The sequence below is a fragment of the Gopherus evgoodei genome, chromosome 8, assembly GCF_007399415.2.
Source record: "Gopherus evgoodei ecotype Sinaloan lineage chromosome 8, rGopEvg1_v1.p, whole genome shotgun sequence".
In the NCBI taxonomy this organism is placed as follows: Eukaryota; Metazoa; Chordata; order Testudines; family Testudinidae; genus Gopherus; species Gopherus evgoodei.
In genome coordinates this window covers 101,734,612-101,756,433 of record NC_044329.1, presented here as the reverse complement: position 1 = coordinate 101,756,433, position 21,822 = coordinate 101,734,612, and the positions used below count along the sequence as shown (strand labels likewise).

The 21,822-nt window shown below is 46.4% G+C and overlaps 2 protein-coding genes across 5 annotated transcripts in view; one reads left to right on the top strand and one right to left on the bottom strand.

Moving 5' to 3' along the window:
• The window catches only part of LOC115656717 (nardilysin-like), a 131,569-nt gene extending 123,990 nt beyond the window's left edge, over positions 1-7,579 (top strand). Inside the window, exon 33 of one of the 2 annotated variants that reach the window (XM_030573813.1) lies at positions 7,505-7,579. Coding sequence is in view for 1 of the 2 variants with exons in the window: in XM_030573814.1 (XP_030429674.1) it covers positions 7,505-7,519 (15 nt within the window). In the remaining variant the exon portion in view is untranslated. The remainder of the gene's footprint in view (positions 1-7,504) is intronic. The other variant, XM_030573814.1, reaches the window with a different exon arrangement.
• LRP8 (LDL receptor related protein 8) overlaps positions 1-21,822 on the bottom strand; it is a 280,880-nt gene that overhangs the window by 7,464 nt on the left and 251,594 nt on the right. For all 3 annotated transcript variants that reach the window (XM_030573822.1, XM_030573823.1, XM_030573824.1), the window contains 7 exons: positions 19,692-19,811; positions 19,439-19,564; positions 14,801-14,972; positions 7,599-7,826; positions 6,899-7,017; positions 3,885-4,024; positions 1,282-1,423 (listed from right to left, as the gene is read on the bottom strand). In XM_030573822.1, coding sequence (XP_030429682.1) covers positions 1,282-1,423; positions 3,885-4,024; positions 6,899-7,017; positions 7,599-7,826; positions 14,801-14,972; positions 19,439-19,564; positions 19,692-19,811 — 1,047 coding nt within the window. The remainder of the gene's footprint in view (positions 1-1,281; positions 1,424-3,884; positions 4,025-6,898; positions 7,018-7,598; positions 7,827-14,800; positions 14,973-19,438; positions 19,565-19,691; positions 19,812-21,822) is intronic.

The window sequence follows — 21,822 nt, the reverse complement described above, 5'->3', positions numbered from 1 at the left end:
AATGTATCTTTGTTTATAGCACAGAGACCCCTCTCCCGAATGAGATTCTATTCCAACTCAGAACCCCTAGGAGTTTTCCATCTTCTAGAGCTCTTCCATTTGTATGCAGGAAAGTAGCAGTGGCCTCCCCATTGTGCGCTCCCACTTCCATACACTATATGCAACCATTTTGCTTTGCTTTGATGGTTACAGTAGGGGATGGGGAGTCAGGATGCCTGGGTTCCATTCTTTGTTATTCCACTGACTGACTAAGTCACTTAAGCTGTTGTTTTCAAAACATCCTCTAATTCAGGCCATCTAACTCAAGACACTTAAATCCTGCTTTTCAGTGACGCTGAGGAATCAGACCTTGAGTGGAGTCACTGAGAGCTACGGACACCCAGCACTTCTGAACATCAGGCCCTCACTGTCGCATGCTGGGCAGACTTTAAAATTTTCTGCTTTACCCTCTGCTTCAATTTACTTAGCTGTTTAATAACTCTTACCTCTCAGGTGTTTTTAATGCACTATGAGATCTTCAGATGAAAGCTTCAAAATGTCTTGTGGGGTTTCTTGTTTACTACCCAATAATATAGATTAAATGTACTCAATTTACAAGCAAATCATGATTTTTCTACCTGCCAGCTCCATACAGTAAATACGGGGTTTGAATGTCAAGTTTGTTGATGATCATCAATAATAAAAACTCTTTGATTAGAATTTTGTGCTGATTATGCTGAACCAGGAAAGAGTCCAGCTCCTCTCTTAGTTGTGCAGGCTTTTCAGTACTAGCACCAGTAACAGGTAGGACAATCATTTTTCTCAGTGCGCCTAGCTGACCCAGAATACATAGGGGGAGCATATCTACTGAGTAAGGTGGTGCTATTTCACAGCTGTTGTCTCATAATACCCACAATCTCAAAGCTATCTCCCTGCCATTTTCTTCTTGCTAAGAAAACTGTTAGCAAGTTACTTTGTTTAGAGTTCTTTCCAATTTTATCTGAGTGACACTGCCAAAAAGTGTCACCTAAAATGAACAGCAGGCAACAGGCTGCTCTAATCACTCTAAGACTAGACTTCAAAAGGAAAGCTGCTAATTAAATTACTATAAACAAATTGCAGGCTTTTCAATAAAAGCGCCCACTGAATTAACTATGCAGGAATTTCAAACATCAGGCATTCATTTTATATTAGCAGCATCTGCCTTACTGCTCCATCCAAGACAATTGGGAGGGATTTTATTTACCAGCCCAAATGAATGAATGAGTTTTGGACTATGGGAGAAATGAGGGCATGCCTTACCTTTCGGCTGCTTTAGCTCGTGAAAGACCACAATATCATGGGGGTTATTGAGATTCTCTGCTAAAATGGAGATGTCCAGGCCATTCAATCTGTTTGCACTGAAGATTGCCTCGTTCTCCAGGTCAGTCCAAAACACCTTATCCTGCAGAACACACACAGGCATTTTGATTTGGGTAAATGCAAACCCCATGAAATGTACGATTGTGGTTCTCTGGCAGTCCCATGGGCCATTTGGGGCAAGGCTGCCTACATCTCAATTTCTTTTGCACATTTAATCAGAGGCATATTAAGTACATGCAAAACAGACAGGCGCTAATTGTGCAGTATGTTATTGGCGTGTCCTCTACTCCAGCTGGAGACAGTGGCACTCAGCACTTTTCAGAATCGCATACTGAACAATCTAAAGATGTCTACTGAGACTGAGATAATCTTGTCATTTTGTGGTGCTGCTGGATCATGATGTGATACTGCTTTTGGCTTTGCAACACAAAGATGCAAGTGTCTCAGGGCAGGTCCGGCAGGTAGTGATCGATCTATCAGGGTCGATTTATCACGTCAATCCCTGATTGCACTCCCCGTCGACTCCGGAACTCCAGCTCGTGAGAGGCAGAAGCAGAGTCGACGGGGGAGCGGCAGCGGTCGACTCACCGCCATCCTCACGCCCAGGTAAGTAGACCTAAAATATGCTGATTTCAGCTACGCTATTCACTATTCATGTAGCTCAAGTTGCATATCTTAGGTCGACCCCCCCGCTAGTGCAGACCTGGGCTCAGTGTCAGGAGGTGGTAACAGATCTGGAGAGCAGCATTTACAGATGGGCAAAAAATGCTTAGTTCTTTAGAGTAGCTTTGGGGCTGGGCGGGAGGGGAGAATACTCCGAGCAGGCCTGGATACAGAGTGGCCATGTCCATTATGTTTAGTGAAAAAAGAGTTTTTGTGACTCCAATGGCCGTGAATTTTGAATAGGATTTGAAGGAATTTGTTAGAAATCTGTGGTCCCTGCACCACAGTGAAAGTGCTAGTAAATGCTGATCTTCCTTCCCTTTCCAAAGATGTGACCTCCGTTGAGCAAGTATCTCTGTAGGGCAAAACCACTTGTATTAAAGAATCTAACACTGCAGCAGTGGATAAACACTACAGAGGGAGCATCCAAAAGACCCACTTCTGTCTCCTGCAATAATATCTTTAGAAGCAAGTATGTGATTCTGAAAGTGCAGATGATTACTGATTGAGAGATACCTAAATACCACAACATAACAGGACACAGTAGGTATGTGGGAACTGAAGGCTACTGAGATGGATTTAGTTGTAGGAAGGTGACCTGGCCGACAGATGAAAAGGTAACACTTGCAATGTCTTTTAATAAGATGAAATACATAGCTGGAGTGGGAAGGGTGGGTTCTCAGGAGCTAGTTCAGGAGATTTTCTTTTATCTTGAGAAAAGATTCAGATGGAGGAAGGGGGTATACGGCATATGCTTGGTTAACGAACACTGTGAAAGGGATTCTGCAAACACGGTTGATGTCGTGCTTAATTTAATGCACAGTCCCACTAAAAACAGCAAGTTTCTGCATGACAATAAGCACACCAGGGCAGTAGGTGCCTACAGGATCAAGCTCTTAATTTTGTGGCAATCCTTCAGCTATCAGGGCTGTGCACCAGAGCACGGCCAACTCAGCTTGAAAGAGAGAGAATGGTCTGGGTTTATGTTTAAATTCGGTAAGTAAACGACACTTTCCTGGGGTTAAATCCTGCCATCAGACAAGTGCACTGGGTTCTCAGTTCTTCCTGGGCAGAGAGGCTCCCCACTAACATCACTGCCAGCTCCCAAAGGGCTTGTACAAATTTCTATCTGGGTACACTGATCCTTGTTGCAGACTGTCAAGCAGTAGCATATAATGACTGCACAAACAAGTAGCAACCTGCCAGGCTGAGGAAGGGAGCACACGCTGCATGGGCCTGGGAAAATGCAAAGCCAGGAAATCACAGTGCAGATGAGTTGTAAGAAGTGTTCAGAGCAAGCTGCAGTGTCAAATACAAAGCCATTTGGTGCGGACACATAAATCCCTGCCATGCACCCAGATGAGAGGATGCCCTGTGTTCAAGGGGCTTGATCCTAACAGGATGCTTTAGCACCTCCTGTGAAGCTCCCACTGAAGTCTTATCTCACAGGAGCTGCTCATTCATCCGCATCAGGCCTTTAGTTAGTGAAAACCTATAGGGCCTGACAATAATCATAGCAAACTGCCTGTGTTTTCTCCTGCCAGTGATTTGGTCATTACGCAAGCAGTTAACATGACTAAAATCAAATTTTGCCATTAGCACACTTCAGTTGTGCAGATGATGCCAGTTTAGGCAGGGTGCTCCTCCCCACCACAAAAGTAATGCATTACATAGTAGCATTTGGCTGATTGCAGCTCTCGGGGAAGGAATACTCCGTGCTGAACTCACACTGGATTAATGGCTTTTTGCAGCAGCTGACACATCCCACGAGCTTCCTGTGCCATTCACAGGGCACAACTTTCAAGCAAGAGGTGTGTAAAAAGAGTTCCGGTGGCTTCCTGCACTCCCCAGCCAGCTCTGCACCCATTCTTCACTCTTACCTCAAACACAGCTACTCCAAAAGGGTGGCTCAGGTCATCAGCAGAAGAGATGAGAACTTTCCGATTGCCGCCATTGAAGTCAATGCTTGAAAGTAAATGCAGCTTAGAGTCCACCCAGTAGAGACGCTGATTCAGCAAATCTGAGACAGGAAATGTGACAAGGCAGAATTACTGTACATGCAACTACAGCACTTTTTGCTATTGCCCAGTATTTTTCCTCTTGGCAGAGTGGTTACTTCTCCGAGGGCTGTTGAGCCCTTTTATTTATTATGGTGGTTGAAACTTTGGTTCACTGCCCAGATACTCTGACCCAGGCACCCATAAATAACATGCTGTTATGTGTTTGCAAGAGCTGTTCAATTGACAGCCCAGATTGTGAAGTAGTCCCCTCTCTGATCAAGCAGAACAGGCCAGCGACATTGCTGGCTTCCCAACTCCACCCCAGCAATGTCCCTCAAATCTGGGCAGGTCTTCACAGACAGCGCTACAGTGGCACTGGTGCAGCTGTGCCGCTGTAGCACTTTAGGGAAGATGCAACTATGGTGACAGGAGAGCTTCTCCCATCAGCGCAGTTAATCCACCTCCCTGAGCGGCCGTCGCTATAGCAACAGGAGACGCTCTCCCAGCGACGTATGACAGTGGGGGTTTGGTCAGTGTAACTGCATCGCTCAGGGCGCTGGATTTGTCAAACCCCATGGCGATGGAGTTATCCCCTGATTGGTCTGTTGTGTAGGCCTGGATTTGCCTGGAAGGATCTTTTTGAAGGCTGAGTAGCTAGCTCATTCTCCAGGCCACTTAATCTGTGGGTTTTTGCTGAGACTCCTGATGAAGATGCAATTAATGCTAATAATGATGGTGGTTTCCAATGTTGAGTGACCTTCACCTTTTCATAAATTAATAGACTTTAAGGCAGAAGGGACAAGTGTGATAATCTGGAGTGACTTTCTGCATAATATAGGCCATAGAACTTCCATGCATTAATTCCTGCTTCAAGTCTAACAGCTGTGTTTGAACTAGAGCATCTCCTAGGAAAACATCCAATCCTGATTGAAACATTTCCAGTGACGGGGAATTCCACTTTCTCGAAGCCATTCCTATGTTTCAGATTCAAGTATATTTCATTTCACGGACAAGAGGGGAAGAAGTGGGAAAAGTTGACTCATGCCACTGTAGAACTTCATGAGCTGAGCTTTTCTTCCTGGGACAAATTCTAATTTTGGATGAGATCAACTAACCTCAATGCAAAGGGTGATTGCCTCTCATGAAAGCATTTCAAGCTCTGGGTCAAAATCTTAAGCATTAATGTGTTGGTTAATTAATAACAAGGGCAAATGTTATGAATTAGTAACAGTAGTAGTACCCTGTGACGTAGCTGACAAAACTGCCTGCCATCACAGCAGGGGTTAAAGAGTACCTTTGGGTTCAGCTAGTCCCAACCCATTATATCTGCAGCTAATATCAGGCTTGTAGGGGGAGAAAAGGAGAGATTCTGGCTCAGTTCGGGGCTGACTGGTGAAGAGGCAGGAGCTAGCTGCCTCCCTACCGGAGGGGGGTGACTAGCCTGCCAGCTGAGATAGCCACGAGGGAGTAAGCACTGTCTCCCCAGCCCAGGGAGGCTATAGAGAAGACCTAGGAGCCTCTGACAACTGAAGTAACTGGATGACTGAAGCCCAGAGGCATTGTGGGGTTTGGCCTCACCAGACTTACAGCTGCCCTGCCCACAGGAGCCTGGTACCGTGGTAAGGCGCCACCCAAGCCCCACTAGAGGGCACTATGGGAGGCAAGCCACCCCAACCCAGTGAATTAGACTTTAAGGTCCATGCCCCACACTGAAGAGATGGTGGTTGGAAGTGGCCCAGGACAGTGGATTTAGACTCCCTAAGGCCCCCTGTTAAGGGGTCGACTCACACAGGGTTGTTGGCTGGGACCTGGTGGAGAGGGAGGGCCCATGTCTCCCTACTCCCCCTGCCTAAAAGAATGAGGCACTTTGATGAGGGAAACAAGGGGCCAGAAGTCAGGCATGCCAGCCACTAGGCCACCTGGCCCTCCAAGCACCCTTTTACCTCCCTTTCTGCACTGAACAGGTCTAGTGGCTTTTATTCTCCTTCACTTGTTCACATCAAAATTCCTGATTGCAGTACTAACCAGGGCTATGTATAGTGTTGATCCAATATATTACTGATTAATTTAGGGCCAGACTGCCACCTGCTCTGCAAGTTCACAAGGAGCTTCCCCTCCTTGTGTAGAAGCAGAGCACAATTTCAGTCCCTGCTTGTGCCACCAGGGTGCAAGACACCACAGACAGGGGACATGGTGCCATCCCTGAAACACCTGAACTCACACAGCTGGACTGGCGGGTAGGGGGAGTATGCTGGCCCTCATGAAGGGGAATAGCAGCAGGCAGAGGCTCCCCCTTCATGTTGGGAAGCTCCAAAAGGAATTCTCTCTCCATGGGCTTCCCACGGAATTGGTACAGCTCTGCCCCATCTCCAGTGCGGGGCTATACCTTATAGTCACAAAAATGCCCTTAAGCATCACAGCACATTTATATGGCACTTTTATAAACACGGAGTCAGTCACATCCCTCTCCTGACAAGCTTGGGATCCTGTCAGCATTCACTGACTGGCACAGTGCTTGCTACCATGACAAAATTATTTATCATCCTAAGCTTTGAGTTAGTGAGTGTTGCCAGGACTGGTCCCTAAGAGGAACAAGATAAGACATAGGTCAACAGTTCAAGTAAAGGAGATGAAGGATGTTCATGGAGAGGCAACTCCCTGATAACCTGGCTCAGTGGAGGCATATATCACATTACACTGTGACCCTCTGTATTAGAGGAAACTTGCTGGCCACTTGTGTGCATGACAGATGCTTGCCGTATCAAAGCAGCCTGGATTTTCAAGGATTATGTTGTTTTCCCCATTCCTATATAGCAATAAACATAAATGTAAAGAGGCCACAGACATAGGGGCTTTATCACTTGCACTGATCTATTACTGATTCTGCGACTTACCGAGTGTGATGCCATTCGGCCACTCAATGTTGTCTGTTACCAGCACTTGCCGATCCATACCGTTCAGGCCAGATTTTTCAATTTTAGCTTTGTCGCCCCAATCAGACCAGTACATGTATCTGAAAGACCACAGAAAGGAAAAGTCAATAACTCAATGCAGAGGTGACCCTACCCCAAGAGATGTGTGTGCATAATTTGAGTAGGTTTCTTAGATCAGGTATGGTACCCTTTTGTACTCAGTGTTTTAGGCTTTTGCTATTTTAATCCATTTTAACATCTGCGCAATGGAGCTGAGGGGTTCCTACTGTATGATCTAACGTGATCAGCATGTATCGCAGGACTATGTTACACCAGGGCTTAAACATTCTTTAATACCTGTGAAATAGCGCTTGGAATTTCTGCTGGATCTTTGGCCTTTTCTGTAGCCAGCACTAAAAACGTGCTCTTTCAGCTGTGCATCAGACTACCTCAGTTTTCATCACAAATCACATACCCTGCTCCTCCCCATCAGACACATGAACAGTGCAAAAGTATTTCTGAGATGTAATTTCAAAGCTGCTTTTGATTCGGCGCTGCAAAGATTTACGTGTATGCTTTAACTTTCAGCATGTCAGAGTCTGAGAGCTCATGAGAGGAGTGACAACAAGATTGGAACATGCCCGTTTGAAACCATGACGCAGAACTCCATCGTCACACCTACCCCCGTGTCGGATCAACTGCAAGGGCTCTGGGCTCGCTTAGATCAGCGCTAAAAAGTGTCGTCCTCTTGCTTCCATCAGCAGTGGCCACTGAGATGGTCTTGTTTCCTGAGTCTGTCCAGTAGATGTTCTTGTGAACCCAGTCCATCGCCAGGCCTTCGGGGGAGTTCAGCTGACTGTCTATCAAAATCACATGCTCGGCTGTGTTGCTGGCTTTGTCTATGTAGGCACTGCAAAGACAAGAATCGATGAACAGCGCAGTAAGAACCAGTGCAGACAAGCAAGTTGAAAAGGTGCAGCCTTACATAGAGGAGGAAATGAGTTACGAAGAGATGAACTCTGGGCAACTTACTGAGCTAGGGCACAAACACAGCATGATTATCTCAGACTCCCTCACTGTTTCATTCCTCCCCCCTGCCTTTTGCTTATGGTCACCCCCCCCTGTTTTGCCATAGCTATTTTGAGTGTAAGCACTTCGTGGCAGGGAGCTGTCACATTTCTTTGCTTTAAAGCTCTGTGCACACTTCATGTTTGACAGGATGGCCCTGATTCAGCAAAGCCTTTAATTTTAAGCATATGACTTTACCAGGACTTAAGCACATGCTAAAAGTTACGTGAATGCTTAAGTGAACTGATGAACAGGGATGGAGTTAAGCACTTAGTTAAACTTAAAGATAAACACGCACTGAAATGTGTTGCTGAATTAGGACCTGTGTAATTAATAATAATTAAGGCTAAGATTATGTAATAGAGGTCGCAGAAGTCAAATAATCCATGACTTCCAGTGACCTCTGTGACACTGGGGGCCCTGGCAGCTGACTGGCTGCGGCCAGCAGCATTGACCTGGCAGCAGCCCAGCCTCCATGGGCGGCAGGGGATCCTCTTGCAGCTGGCGGGATCCCTGCAACAGACGGGCCACGATTGGCAGTGACCTCTGAGCTCCCCAGCAGCTGTGCTGCCACAAGCAGCCCCTGCCCCTCCCCGGTAGTGGCAGAGGGACCCTGGAGCTCCCCAGCTGCCATCGCTGCTAGGGGAACCCCCTGCAGTTGCTCAGCTGCTGTGAGCAGCCCCTCCCCCGCCCCCTAAGCTCCCAGTCATAGCCTGGAGCTGGTCAGTGGCCAAGGGCTGGGGCCCCCTGCAGCTTCCTAGCCTCCACTGCTGGCAGTCCCCCCCCCCCCCCCCCCATTGCAGGTGGCAGGGGACTGCCCCATAGCTCCCATCCCTACAGGACAGTAGGGGGACCCCTCCCAGCAACTAGGCAATGGGGTCCCTGCAGCTCCCAGCTGCTGCAGGGGGTTGGGTGCTGGACCCACCTCTCTCTGCATTTTGTCAGGGATGTTTTTAGTAAAAAAGTCAGGGATGGGTCACGGCTTCTGTGATGTTTTGTTTATTGCCCCTGACTTGTCCATGACTTTTACTAAAAATACCCATGACAAAATCATCACCTTAATAATGATTTTTAATCTACAAATCGCTTAGCAAAGGGATTCACCATTCTGAGAGCTGGGGAAGAGGGTTAGACACTGATCCATTATCCAAGCCTGCTGGGGCTCATGAATATCAGTGACAACTTCAAAATATCTTTAACAGAACAAACAAACTTCAGCTGCACACTCCATAAATATGCCAGTGGCACTCCTAAGAAAACGCAGTGAGGTGGCTTCTGCTCTGTTACGCCTGCGTCATTCCGGAGTAACTTCAGTGAAGTGAATCTACATGGAATTACTCTGGATTTGCACCAGGATAAGACTGGAATCTGGCCCTCTATGTGCTAGTTTTCTTGAACAGGACCATTTAATATTGATCACAAGAATAATTTATTATATTTTTAAAATAGATACAACTACAAAATAATGGGTCATGACATTTTCCCTTGGAACATTTGAAAATGTAAGACCACTCATCCACTAACAGCCTATATTGCTGAGTAACCTGGCCCAAGGTAATGAGAAGAGAAGCCAAGTGCTGCCGGAGTACAACTCTGGCACAGAGACTTGGAAACAAATTAATGTCAAGAGGCAGAAAGCTTTAAAGTCTTGGTTTTGCTTGTAGCCATCTCAGCCTCTGCTACAATAAACTACACAGGATCAGGTTGGGTTAATACTTTGGACAACTGACTTTCAAAGGAAGATCCAGGTGATACAACAGTAGTCCTGGTGAGTCAGGAGCCGGCCCTCTTAGCCAATACTGAATGCAAGGCACTGGGAGGTACTTCTAGAGGATGTAAAAATATATTTCTGACCTCATTTATTGCCTCTATTGAAGAGCCCATAGCTTTTTTGTAAGATGAGTTAACTCCTGTGTCCTGCCCTAATTCCAACTTGGGTGTTTACATTCTGCCTATCAGTAATTTCCCCCACAGTTGCAACTGGAAACAGTATTTTGTTAACTTCCTGTCCCAAACTGTTGGGTGCTTTCTCAGCCTCAGGGTGCTTTCACGCTCAACGTGGCTGCACTGCAGCAGCAAGCACGCTGATGTATATCCACATGTACATGGTTCAGAAAATGCTTTGGGATCCTTCAGAATGAAAGGTTTCAGAGTAGCAGCCGTGCTAGTCTGTATCCGTAAAAAGAACAGGAGTACTTGTGGCACCTTAGAGACTAACAAATTTATTTGAGCATAAGCTTTCGTGGGCTACAGCCCACTTCATCGGATGCATAGAATGGTACATATAAGAAGAGTATATATATACATACAGAGAAGATGCCATACCGGCTCTAAGAGGCTAATTAATTAAGACGACCTGTTATCAGCAGGAAAAAAAACGTTTGTAGTGATAATCAGGATGGTCAATTACAGGCAGTTGACAAGAGGTGTAAGAATAGTTAACATAAGGAAATAGATTCAAGTAGTGTAATGGGAATGGCAGTATTCAGCCACCTTAATCAAGTCAGCATTTAGGGTGTCTTCCAGTTCTAGGAATCACTGCGCTTGGACGCCTACATAAATATTGTCTGTGTACATGGACTTGTTGGACTGGGTAAGCAAGAGGTCCTTTGAGTACATATAGAAAGGCAACAGTGCCAGCACAGAGCCTTGGGTAAACCAGTGGTTTGTCTTTTCCACATGCTAACTCTGTCTTCCATGTGCACTTGGAAACATCTGTTGTGAAGAAGGTCAATGATGTTGACTACCTATGCTGGGAGTGCTCTTGACAATTTGACGGAGAGCCCCATAAACCAGACCATGTCATATGTTGCTGTCAGGTCCAGAAATATGGCTCCTGTCTTCAGGGTTTTCTGAAAACCATTTTCGAAGAATGTTTTCAAAACTAGCACTTGATTGAAGGTGCTCTGACCTGTCCAAAAGCCTGCTTGCTTAATGCTGAGCACTAATTCCACTTCTGGGAGAATGAGATGCTCCAGCACCTTGAATGGCACAGACAATGGGGATATCAGTTGAGAACTTGCAACATTTTGTGGCTCTTTCCCCAGTTTCAGGAGAGCAATGACTTTTGACATTCCCAATGTCTTTGGCAGTCACTCTGTGAAGAACTGCACCATTCACTGATAAACATGAGTCCTGAGGTGCTTTAAAAACTCTGGCAATATGTTGTCATAGCCAGGAGCAGTGCCACAAGTACTATCACTTATGATTTAGTCTAACTGTGGCTGTGAATGACTCTGTGTTGCTGAGTCTCTGACAACTGGCAGCTTGGTTTGGTATGCCAGGTGGTTGGCTTAGGGATGGTGGTTGCTAAGCTTTGTCGAGACAGCAAATCAAATTCCAACATTTCCAGCTGAAGTGAATGATGTCTAGATTTCGAGTAGTCTTCCCATTATGCCTGTCTAGCAGCCTCCAGTGACTTGATTATGTGATCAGCAATATCTGGATCAGCAGAGGATCCCTACTGACCAAGCAGTTTAGTTCCATTCAGCATGAAGGCACAGCATGTAGACTGGACGGTGGCTGTGCAATATGGATGCACAGGCAGCGTTGAAAATGGCTCCTCAGAATCGACTGAAAACTTTGTAGACCAGGATGTTGCATGATGGTATGGAGATGACACTTTTCTAGAGCATTTGTGTACTTCTTCCAGTCTGCCTTCCTGAAGTTCTGTCTTGGTTTGCCAAAGGATCTAATGATTGGGATTTGTAGGCCAATGTGGATAATGGAAGGTCTGTGTGGGACATCTTTCAAGATGAGACATAATGCAGGTTGTGAGTGACCATCCATGGATGACACCCAGCATAAATCAGGAGAGTGTTTTCTTGCCAGTAATTATTTGCTATACCACTTGTTTACATTCTGCTATGACATCTCAAATTAATTACAGATTATAGTTCCCTGCAGAATGTGGCAGGTGGAGTTCTGCTCCATCACTGAGGGGGTACCAAGGTCTTTTGCATGAACACTATTCAGTATTAGTGCAGACATATCTTAAAACAGAAGAGTTAACAGCTAATAGGTGATTATGACACAACGTCTCATTGTGAAGAAGATCTTCAGCTTGTGGAAAAGCTAACCCAAACAGGAGTAAAAGAGACAAATGTCCTGCTGCTTGGACAGAGAACAAACTCTTGATGTAGCCATGAGAAGGGCATGGGCACCCATCTGAACTCTGGAGGTACTCGCCGCCAGTGTGCTTCAGAAGTAGCCGTGTGTGTTAAATAATTCTCTGTATATGAATGTGTAACTCTTACCCACCCCAGATACATGTTTTCTAGAATGACAGACTTTCAGAGTGAAATCCCAGCGTCCACCCCAACCATCTTCCTATTTTCACTGCCCCAGAGTGCTCACAGGGCTATTTACATATCTGGCTAGCCACGTCATTACCGCATCACAGCTTGGGCAAATTTCCCTACCCCTGGAATCTGAGCTACTGCAGCCTACAGACACCCTGTAGCTCGGTTACTTAATGAAACTAGTAAACCTCCCTCTGATCATTAGCTGAAAACCAGAACAAATCACTATAGATGCTGCAATAGGGTGCAATACCAATGCAAATCAGAGTGCACACAAGGGAGGTTTGGTGCATAAATTAAATGCAGCTGCACTTTTTGATTAAACACACTACTAGCAAACGAATCTGGATTCTGTGTTCCAGTGACACACAGACTCATGTTTTCAGCAAGTGCCTGTTACATAATATGGGGATGGATGCCATTAAAACACCTGGGGAGGGGGAGAGAGTGGAAAAAAATATGGTATGGTTTAAGGCACTGGACCAGAGTTTAGGAGACACGACTCTGTGGATCTGCCACAGATTTCCTGTGTAAGGTTGGGCAAGTCCCTTATGGCTGTATTTGCAATGGGGACATACGCGATGCGATGCGATGCTGAATGTTGCAGCACCTGACTTTTAGGTGCCCTGCTACTTAGTGGAATTCATAACCCCAAGTTAGGCACCCCTCAAGCTTCCCATACAATGTACAGGGAGAGTTAGGCACCTAAGAATGGGATTCACAAGAGCCAGCAAGCTGAGTGGGGAGCTGTCTAAACTAGCCACAGGAAATACTGTGGGGAAGGGGTGTGGCCTAAGCCCTGCCCCTCAAAGGGAGTTAGGTGCCTAATTTCAGGCCTCCCTCTGCTCAAATCCAAAGCTGTAAACCTTCTCCTGCATCACAAGCACCTAACTCTGTATGAAATACTTTAAATATTCACTGGAGCAGGGACTGGAACCTGGGTCTCCCAGGGAAGTGCCCTAATCACTGGACTACACAGTTGTTTTCACACCCTCTCTGGCCCAGTTAATGGTTAAGTATTTCATATACAATGGAGCAGCTTCAGCAGGAGAGACTGGGAGAGACTCATTCCAGGAGGCGGCATAGCCCTGGAAGGTGAGAGACCTGGGTTTGTGTGCCTGATCTACATCAGGGAGAGGAGGCATTTGAACTCCGCTCTCCCACATCCTGGGTAAGTGCTCTAACCACTAGACCACTGGAGGAAGAGTCTGTGGCACTGTCACCAAGTTTCATGCAGGATCTGATCTGTTAGGTGTGCTCTGAGCATACCCAAAGGATTGGGTCCCACTGGTGGAAGAGGTGGGGAAACGCCACATTTGTGAAATCTGCAGAGGCTGAGGTGTGAGGTGCCATGTTCCTCAGTCCTGTCAGGACTTAGGTGGCTGTACACATGTCCACAAGTACAAATATAGGCATCTAGGGATTTTATTGGTGGAAACGTAGGCACATCCGGGCTTAGGCAGCAGCTGAGCAGTGGTTTTGTGAATGTCAATGTTGCCTAAATGTTGGACTTAGACGGCTGAAGTGTCAGTTAGGTACCGAAATCCCATTTGAGAACATACCCCTTAGTCTCTGTGCATTCCCCATCTGTAAAATGATGATAATGACACTTCCTTTTTCCTGTGGAAGTAGAGAAATAACTGACAGGGATTTGTAGGGGATATTAATGCATGACAGTCTCTGTTAGCCAGAGTCAGGCTAGCTGTAACCCTAATAACGTGAGATTTGTAGAAGCGAGGATTGTGTGAGGCGAGTGGAAAAGAACTGTGTGAGAAGTTGTTTTTCGACCTTGTGTAGATAATACGAAACGTAGACTGGAGTCTCTTAAGTGAGAAAAACAAGATGTCAGGATGACCTATGTATAACCCAAAATGCAGCTGTTGCTTATTATTGTCTGTAACAAAAGTATAAATGCTGCTATAATTGTTTACCTGTTGAGAGACCTGTCTAAGAAGGGGAGACCCTATGTCCTAGTGCACTCTCTCCCTGCTGTAGCTGCTAAACAGAATAAAGTATCTGACTCTGCTGCACCCAAACAAAAAGCAAGAACTCAGTTTTTCTCCGACACTCCCATTATTTGCCTGTCTTATGTATTAGAAAGTAACCTCTTTGGTGCACATCCTGTCTCTATGTTTTTGTGCAGCATATAGTACAGAGAGGCCCTGATTTCAGCTAGGGTCTCTAAACACTATTGTAATACAAATATATAATAACAACTCAGATAATATGCATGCAAACTTGCAGAGGTATCTGTTGGTACCACAAAAATGCTCTTGTATTCTCAAATCAGGTAACTGGTCATGTGCCTGCACATTTTTGTAGGCCCACTGAAAATCTGGGCCACCATGTACAACCAAATAAAAAGAGAGACACTCTGTGGTCCTATGGATGGATGCTGCTCACCATGCCACTGTTCAATAGAATGGGTGCATCCTTACAGATCATCCTTATTATCAGTAGCATAAAATGAACTATACTATGTGTACCAGAACCCATACCTGCCCTGGCCCATTACCTGTATATCTTTCTGTAGAACAAATCACACCAGTATATCCTGTTTGTTGCCACCTCCACATCCAAAGCCACCACATTCTTCAGCATGGGGATGATGCGAGCGTAGTCCCTTTTCACCAGATCTATCTTGCGTACCTCGTGGCGGTTGGTGAAGATCAGGTATGGACTCTTGCCTATCACAGAAAACAAATAGGTGGGGCTTTTTATTTTACCTCAGCAGAGGTCTAAGTGCCACATCCAACTCTCATTATGCAGGGCATAACGTTGAGGGTGATCTCACTGAAGCCAATGGAATCATGCTGCCGGCTTATTTGCAGTTATATCCTGTGAGGGAGTTTCGCTGTGTACCAGGAGCAAATGTCACTATTTCCCAGGGGGACATCAGAACATGAGGAGTCTGAGCAGCAGCAGCAGCAGCATTTTGCCAGAGCAGCAGCAATATTTGCTCTTATTCTGCCCCACTTGCTAAGAAGTCACAAGTGAAACACAGAGGGGTTTCTTCACTCTATCAGGGGTCATCAGCAACCCTTTCCGAAGTGGTGTGCCGAGTCTTCATTTATCCACTGTAATTTAAGGTTTCGCTTGCCAGTAATACATTTTAACGTTTTTTAGGAGGTCTCTTTCTACAAGTCTATAATATGTAACTAAACTATTGTTGTAGGTAAAGTAAATAAGGGTTTTTAAATGTTTAAGAAGCTTCATTTAAATTAAAATGCAGACCCCCCCCCAGACCAGTGGTCAGGACATGGGCAGTGTGAGTGCCACTGAAAGTCAGCTCGTGTGCTGCCTTCGGCATGCGAGCCATAGGTTGCCTACACCTGCTCTATATGGTACATTTTTAACTCTAAGGTGAAGGGCCTGATTCTGGTTGCTCATGCCTGGATGAGCGAGGGGGCTGGAAGCAAGTATACAGGGGGCTGGAAGGCTAGGGGGCTGGAAGGAAGTATCCCTCCCCAGCCTGTGCAGGGGCAGTCAGAGGCCTCCTTGGGGTTGCATTGCCTGAGTACAAAGGGCAGAGGGATTGTAGCGGGGTGGTCACCCGCTCCTGCCCTGAGGGGTTTAAAACAGCCCTGGAGGAGGGCTGTGGAAGGGCAAGATGCTTGGGCTGATTGGGAGGAAGCAGGCTCAGCTGGGGACATGCCCCAGTCAGGGCCCAGCTGGCCCTATAAAGGCTTGAGCCAGGAGCTGAAGCAGAAAGTCTCTCTGTGTGTTGAGAGAGAGATGGGCCTGGCTGCAGGGAGCTTAGCCTGGTATTGAGTGGAGCAGGGCTGGGGAAAGGCCAAGGTTGCTGGGGAGCTCTGGCCTAGGAAAGCCCCAGGTTGCAGGCCTGGTAAGGCCTGTTAGATACTGGGTTGCAGGGGCAGCAGGTCCAAACCCTTTGCCTGTGTTGAGTGGCTTATACTGCAGTCCATGCCAGTGAACAGGGGCTAGATGGAGACTGGGCAGCAGTCAAGACTGAGGTGAGGTGGGGTTCCCCTGAGAGGGGGAGACCCAGAACTGTGAGGGTACTTCCAGGGGGACAGCACCCAGTTAAAGGGGCACTGGGGTCCTCGGAGGGATATGGGGGCCAAGCTGTGGCAGATCACTGGCCTGCAGAGGGTGCTCCAGGCTGGAAATCGAGCTAATTCCCTGAGAGAGCAGCAGGAGGCGCTGCAGGGGTGAGTCCCGCACCTTTACAAGGACATTAGTGCCGTGTCTAAGTAGATGGGCCCATGCCTAGTCACGGGAGACTGACTCTGCAGATAGCACATCTGGCACCTCCTAACAGGAGGGATGGGGGCACAGTTAAGTGTGCTCCAGCAGAGTTCTTGGACTCACTCAGCTGGTGTCTGTCCTTCACAGGCATGAAGCCTCTGGCCCCGACAGCTCATGTCAAATGTAATGGCATCCACCTCTACTGGGGTTGTGGTACTAAGGCCACAGGCCAGCCCAGAGATTCTAGCAGGAGATGTCAAATTGATTTTTCTTATGACAAACTCAGGAGAGATGGAAGCACATTATCTGTGTTGTTTTCCTCAGGAAAAACTGTATGCATCTCCGCTTCCTTTGTGACGGAGTACTTACTCAGGCAAACCTCCCATTGCAGGGCGTGTAGGTTTGATAAAGGGATGAGCACTGCTCGTAAGGACCGGGAGATGTGTGCAGTCAGTGACCCTCAAACCAGCAGAAGTGGTGAATAATTCTGCATATTTTCAGTGTTGACCTTTGACCCATGACCTCAGCTCAGGGGATCAGGTAAATAAATGTTTATCTTAGAAAAAGTGAAGATACTTGCTAAATTAGTGCAAATTAAACTAAAGCTATAATGCAAGCAGGAGTAAGCAAAGAAATTAAAAGTTCATTTTAAGATGGGCTTTTCAGTGAGCCTGAAGTGTAGTATTCAGATTGAGGCTACTGGTAGTAATAGTATACGGTCACATTAGGTCTAGCAAGAATTAACCTAAGTAAGCAACCTTGGGTCAGAAGATTTAGCCTATACATCTTCTGATTAAACTGTCTTGACTCCTTAACTCCTATCTGCATGAATGTGTACAATTGTCAGAGCCCCCAAAATGGGTAGCAGGCATCACAAATATGGACAAAAGACCAAAACCTAATCAAATATGGTCTTAGAAATAGGTGGGTGTAAGCAGAGGTGGATTAAAGTTTGGTGGGGCCCTGGGCCAGAGCAAGTGGGGGGCCCCAACCTGCTCTTTCTGCCTGCGGTCCTGCCCCCATTCCGCCCCTTCTGCCTGCAGCCCTGCCCATGGCCCCACCCATTCTGTCCCTTCCCCCCATACCCCTGCCCCACTCCACCCATATTCCGCCCTCCCCCACTACAGTCCCCCGTTTGCTCCTTTCTGCTCTGCTCCCACTGCAGCCCCAAGACCGGAGAAGCTCTGTACCCTTGCCATGGCCCTAGGGCCACAGTGGGAAGTAAGAGCTCCCCCAGCCCTCAGTCCGTGGCAGGGAGCTAGAGTTCCTCCAGTCTCAGGGCTGCAGATGGGGTCCCCACACTGGGACTTTCCCTGCCACCTGGCGCTGGTGCTGGGGAGCAAGTTTGGGGTGCAGGGGCTTCCCCTGCCCCACCCACCCAGCAGTCCTGCCAGAGAGTGGGGTCGGGGCATGGGGGTGCCCATTTTTCCAGGGCCCCTGGATACAGACCCCATCATCCCAGTGGTTAATATGCCACTGGGTGCAAGGAGTAAGGGCATAAAAGAGGCTCAAACCCAACCCTCAGCAGGAGTGACAACCTTAATGCTTAATCTCATCCTAAAGGGAACCCAAATTCATGACTATATCTGATGAGAAGTCTCTGTTACTCTTGTTTTTCTAGTTCTGAGAGTTTTGTTTCTATTGATCACAGTATTAATAAAACTCATAAAGTCTCTGTGTGTGTGTCACCAAGCGTCATCATAATTAATCTCTATGTAGTCCCCAAAGAACAAAACGATTAGTGACAAGTGCATTCTGCACCTCAAATTAATCATCAGGCTACAAGTAGGAGCTTCGCTTGAGTAAGGACTGCATGATTTAGCCCAATGTCTCCTGTTTTCACTGGTGAGAGATCACTGCCTAAAAGACTTGAACTGAGGGAAAAATACTTAAGGAAAGAGTGAGTTTATTGAGTTACCCAGATCCTACTTGGAGACAGAGGCACGCTGCACCATGTGGGATGTATGGGACAGAGGGAACATTGGGAAGGGACAAAGGAACCATATAGGAGGAAGCTGAACAAAGGTTCCAATTGGGGTTCGAAAAATGTGAGCCTCCCCTTCACCCCCCAAGCCTGATGGGGCTCTCCCAGCAGCCATGCTGGCTTTACAGCTGCCCTGCAGCGACCCTGAGGGGGCCAGAATTTCTGAGCAGGCAGCAGAAGGGTGGGTCCTAGGACAACTCCTAGGTGGCAACTCCAGCTGCCCGCAGACAGTGCAAGGAAGGGCCTGGCCTGTACATAAAGTCTGCTGGACATGCTGACTTTAAGGACTTTTTACATACAGTATAGTAGGTATAATAAGAAAACTTATCTGGAATTCCCAAGACAAAACGTTACTGAGCCAGCTCCCCCAGGGAATCACTCCCCCAAAGGCCAATCCCTTCCATGAAATGATATTCAACATGGCTGATCCTAGACCTTTTATAATATAACTTTCCAGCTCCCTGACATTAGCATATTTTCTTTTGCAATGAGCTGGGACTTTTGTTTCTTCTAGAGCAAGTGAGCTGCTGCTCTGTTCTTTTTGAGATTCATGTAAGAGTTTGGGGAGAGGCAGGGGATGAGTCTGCTGGAAGGGCTGGCTAATCCATCTATTTTTGATTGTGTTCCTTTTTGCTTATTATTACTTAATTTTTGCTGCACTGTTTTTAAGTCAAGAGACTTTGCTTTTTAGTCTCAGCTTCAAACTGCCAACTGCTGACTGTAATCTTGAGCTGCACACACACTGCTAAAATATTCTGATCTGCATGATGAGTGGAGTTGTTGCCTTGGAACACATCTGCTGTCACTGTAGCAGTTTTGTACAGTTTTAAATGACTCCATTTGGCTTTTAATTTTCCTTTTGTCTCCTTTCCCCCAGCCATTGGCCGAGGGACCCATATTTCTTTATAACGCTCATACTGCTGGGTCAGTTGGGTTTGAGTGCTTGCCGGGTTGCCTTACCTACGGCTTTGCAGTTCTTAGACAGGGTGTCCATCTCGTATCCCTCGTAGCATTCACATTTGTAGTCCCCCTTGTAATTAATGCAGATCTGGCTACAAGCGTCTGGATTCTCACATTCATCTATGTCTGAAAGGAGCGTTTGAAACCCATCAATAACTTGAAATCAAACCATCTGTGATGGAGCAATGCTGGAGTGACTATAATTACGTCTCTGTACAGTGAAACATGAGACTGCCGTTTGCATGTAAATTACCTCCACACGTTTTTTTATCCAGAAGCTTGTATCCGGGAGGGCATTCACATTCATAACCGATCTTCAAGTCTTTGCATATGTGTGAGCACCCACCGTTGTTGATCGAGCATTCATTTTGTTCTAAAAGAGGCATACAGATTATTTAGGATAAAGGATGGTTTTTAATCACAACGCTGAATACATTAAAAGGAGGTTGAGGTACCCAGAAATGTTTCACCCAGCTGCTGGTGATTGGGAGCCGGCAATATAGAGTGCACTAGTGACTTCACAAATAGAAAATACCCACCAAAATTCTCCTCTCTAACATTTTAAAGTCCCTTTGGACTAGAAACCAGTGGCCTAAAATGTTTAAGCAAATCAGAGACGCTGGGGATATTGTACAAAATTCTTGGGTTTGCAGTTCCCAGCCAGTCCTAAGTCTTTTGCTTCCATGCATTAACTGTCAAGGGGCCTGAGAATTATCCCCACTTGACTGCCCCCTTTCCCTATTCTGGTGGCACATACCAAACTGTGTCCTTGAGCTGTAATAATCCATTCCAGGAGAGTTGTCTGACCCAATGGTCCCAGCTCACTGGGGAGGGTCTACGTGGTATTAGATAGTCCCATCTACTACACCAGGGCAATCTATGCTGAGAGAGCCCCAGAATATACCCAGGTACAGTCCTTTGGAGATATTCCTGCCTAATACTGATGTACAGTCCATACACAGTCCCGAGCTAACAGGGAGCTGTGGACAGTCTGACTGCTGACAGTCTAATCTAACTCATATCTACAGTCCATATAGTGATAGTCCCATCTAAGACCAAAACGCTGTCTCATCAAACACTGTTTTTCCCCCTTGTGCTGAAATTGAAAGAGTAGAATTATTGCACCCTCGTAACTATAAATGGAGAGAGGTTGAGGAAGGTTGTTTTCTTGCCAGAAATAACATTTTTTGTGTTGTTCCAATTAACCTATACGACGTGAAGAGAAACATCCTCCTCTGTCTAGGATTGCTGATGCAGATGATGTGGGAGTTCTGGGCCATAGTGGTTCATTAGGGCATGCAGCCCTCATCAGCTTGAAGCTTTAATGTAATATACAGTCAGATGTATTTATTTATTTTTACTTCTTGCTTCCTTGGATACCATTCTGTAGCAGCACAGCAGAACCATTAAACCAGTACCCTTGGAAGAAAATAAAAACAACAACAAGCCAATTAACGTCAATGGGCTAGGAAAACACTGCACCAGAAGAGACAGCGTCTTGGCTATAGCGTGCTTCCACTTTCCTAACGAAGAAATACACATGTTATTAATAGCAGCAAGATCACTAGGCTCTGAGTAGCTGTCCACAGAGTCGGATTGTGTACCATAGCTGTTCTTTGACATTTAGTAAATGGATATTGCCTTTTACTATCCTTATATTGGCCTCTAGCCTATTAGACTGCGCACGCACACACACACACACACTTCAAAATGCTACAGGTTATTGTAACTTAAACAAGGATTTGCATGTTAATCATACTTTTGGTTACAGGGGTGCTTTGTAGCATGGATATAAAAACAGAACTTGGGCTCTGGTTCTCTCACTGCAGCTCTTAACATAGACCTAGAAGTAGGCCAAGTGTAGACACTACTCAGCTCTATTTTCTATTATGGAAGAGCAGCCAATTACAAACGGGGGCCACATATCCACCTGACAATTTAAACAAGATGACTAATAAAACTCTGCATTGTTTGGCGCCTTTCTGAGGATCTCAAAGTGCTATGGAGAGGTTGCTAAGTACACTTAGGCCCTGTTTTACAGACAGGAAAACTGAGCAGGCAGTGGTTAAATGACTTGCTCAAGGTCACACAGTGACCCAGTTGCTGGAATATAACCTGTCTCTCCTGACTCCCACTTCCCAGGTCTAATTACCTGCATGTTGCTGGCGCCACCCTTTATGTCGCACCATGCGGGTGCCATACTGGAGGGTGCTGGAGCTAGCTCCCTCCGGTTACTGCTCAGGAAAAACTTCCACCGCTGGTGCATGTGGCGAGCACACACATTTAATATGGAATGGACATGAGCAAGCACTCAAAGAACAGCAATGTTAAATCACAGTCTCCCAAGCATACACTCAGACTCCTCTGTGCTGAGTCAGGTGTGT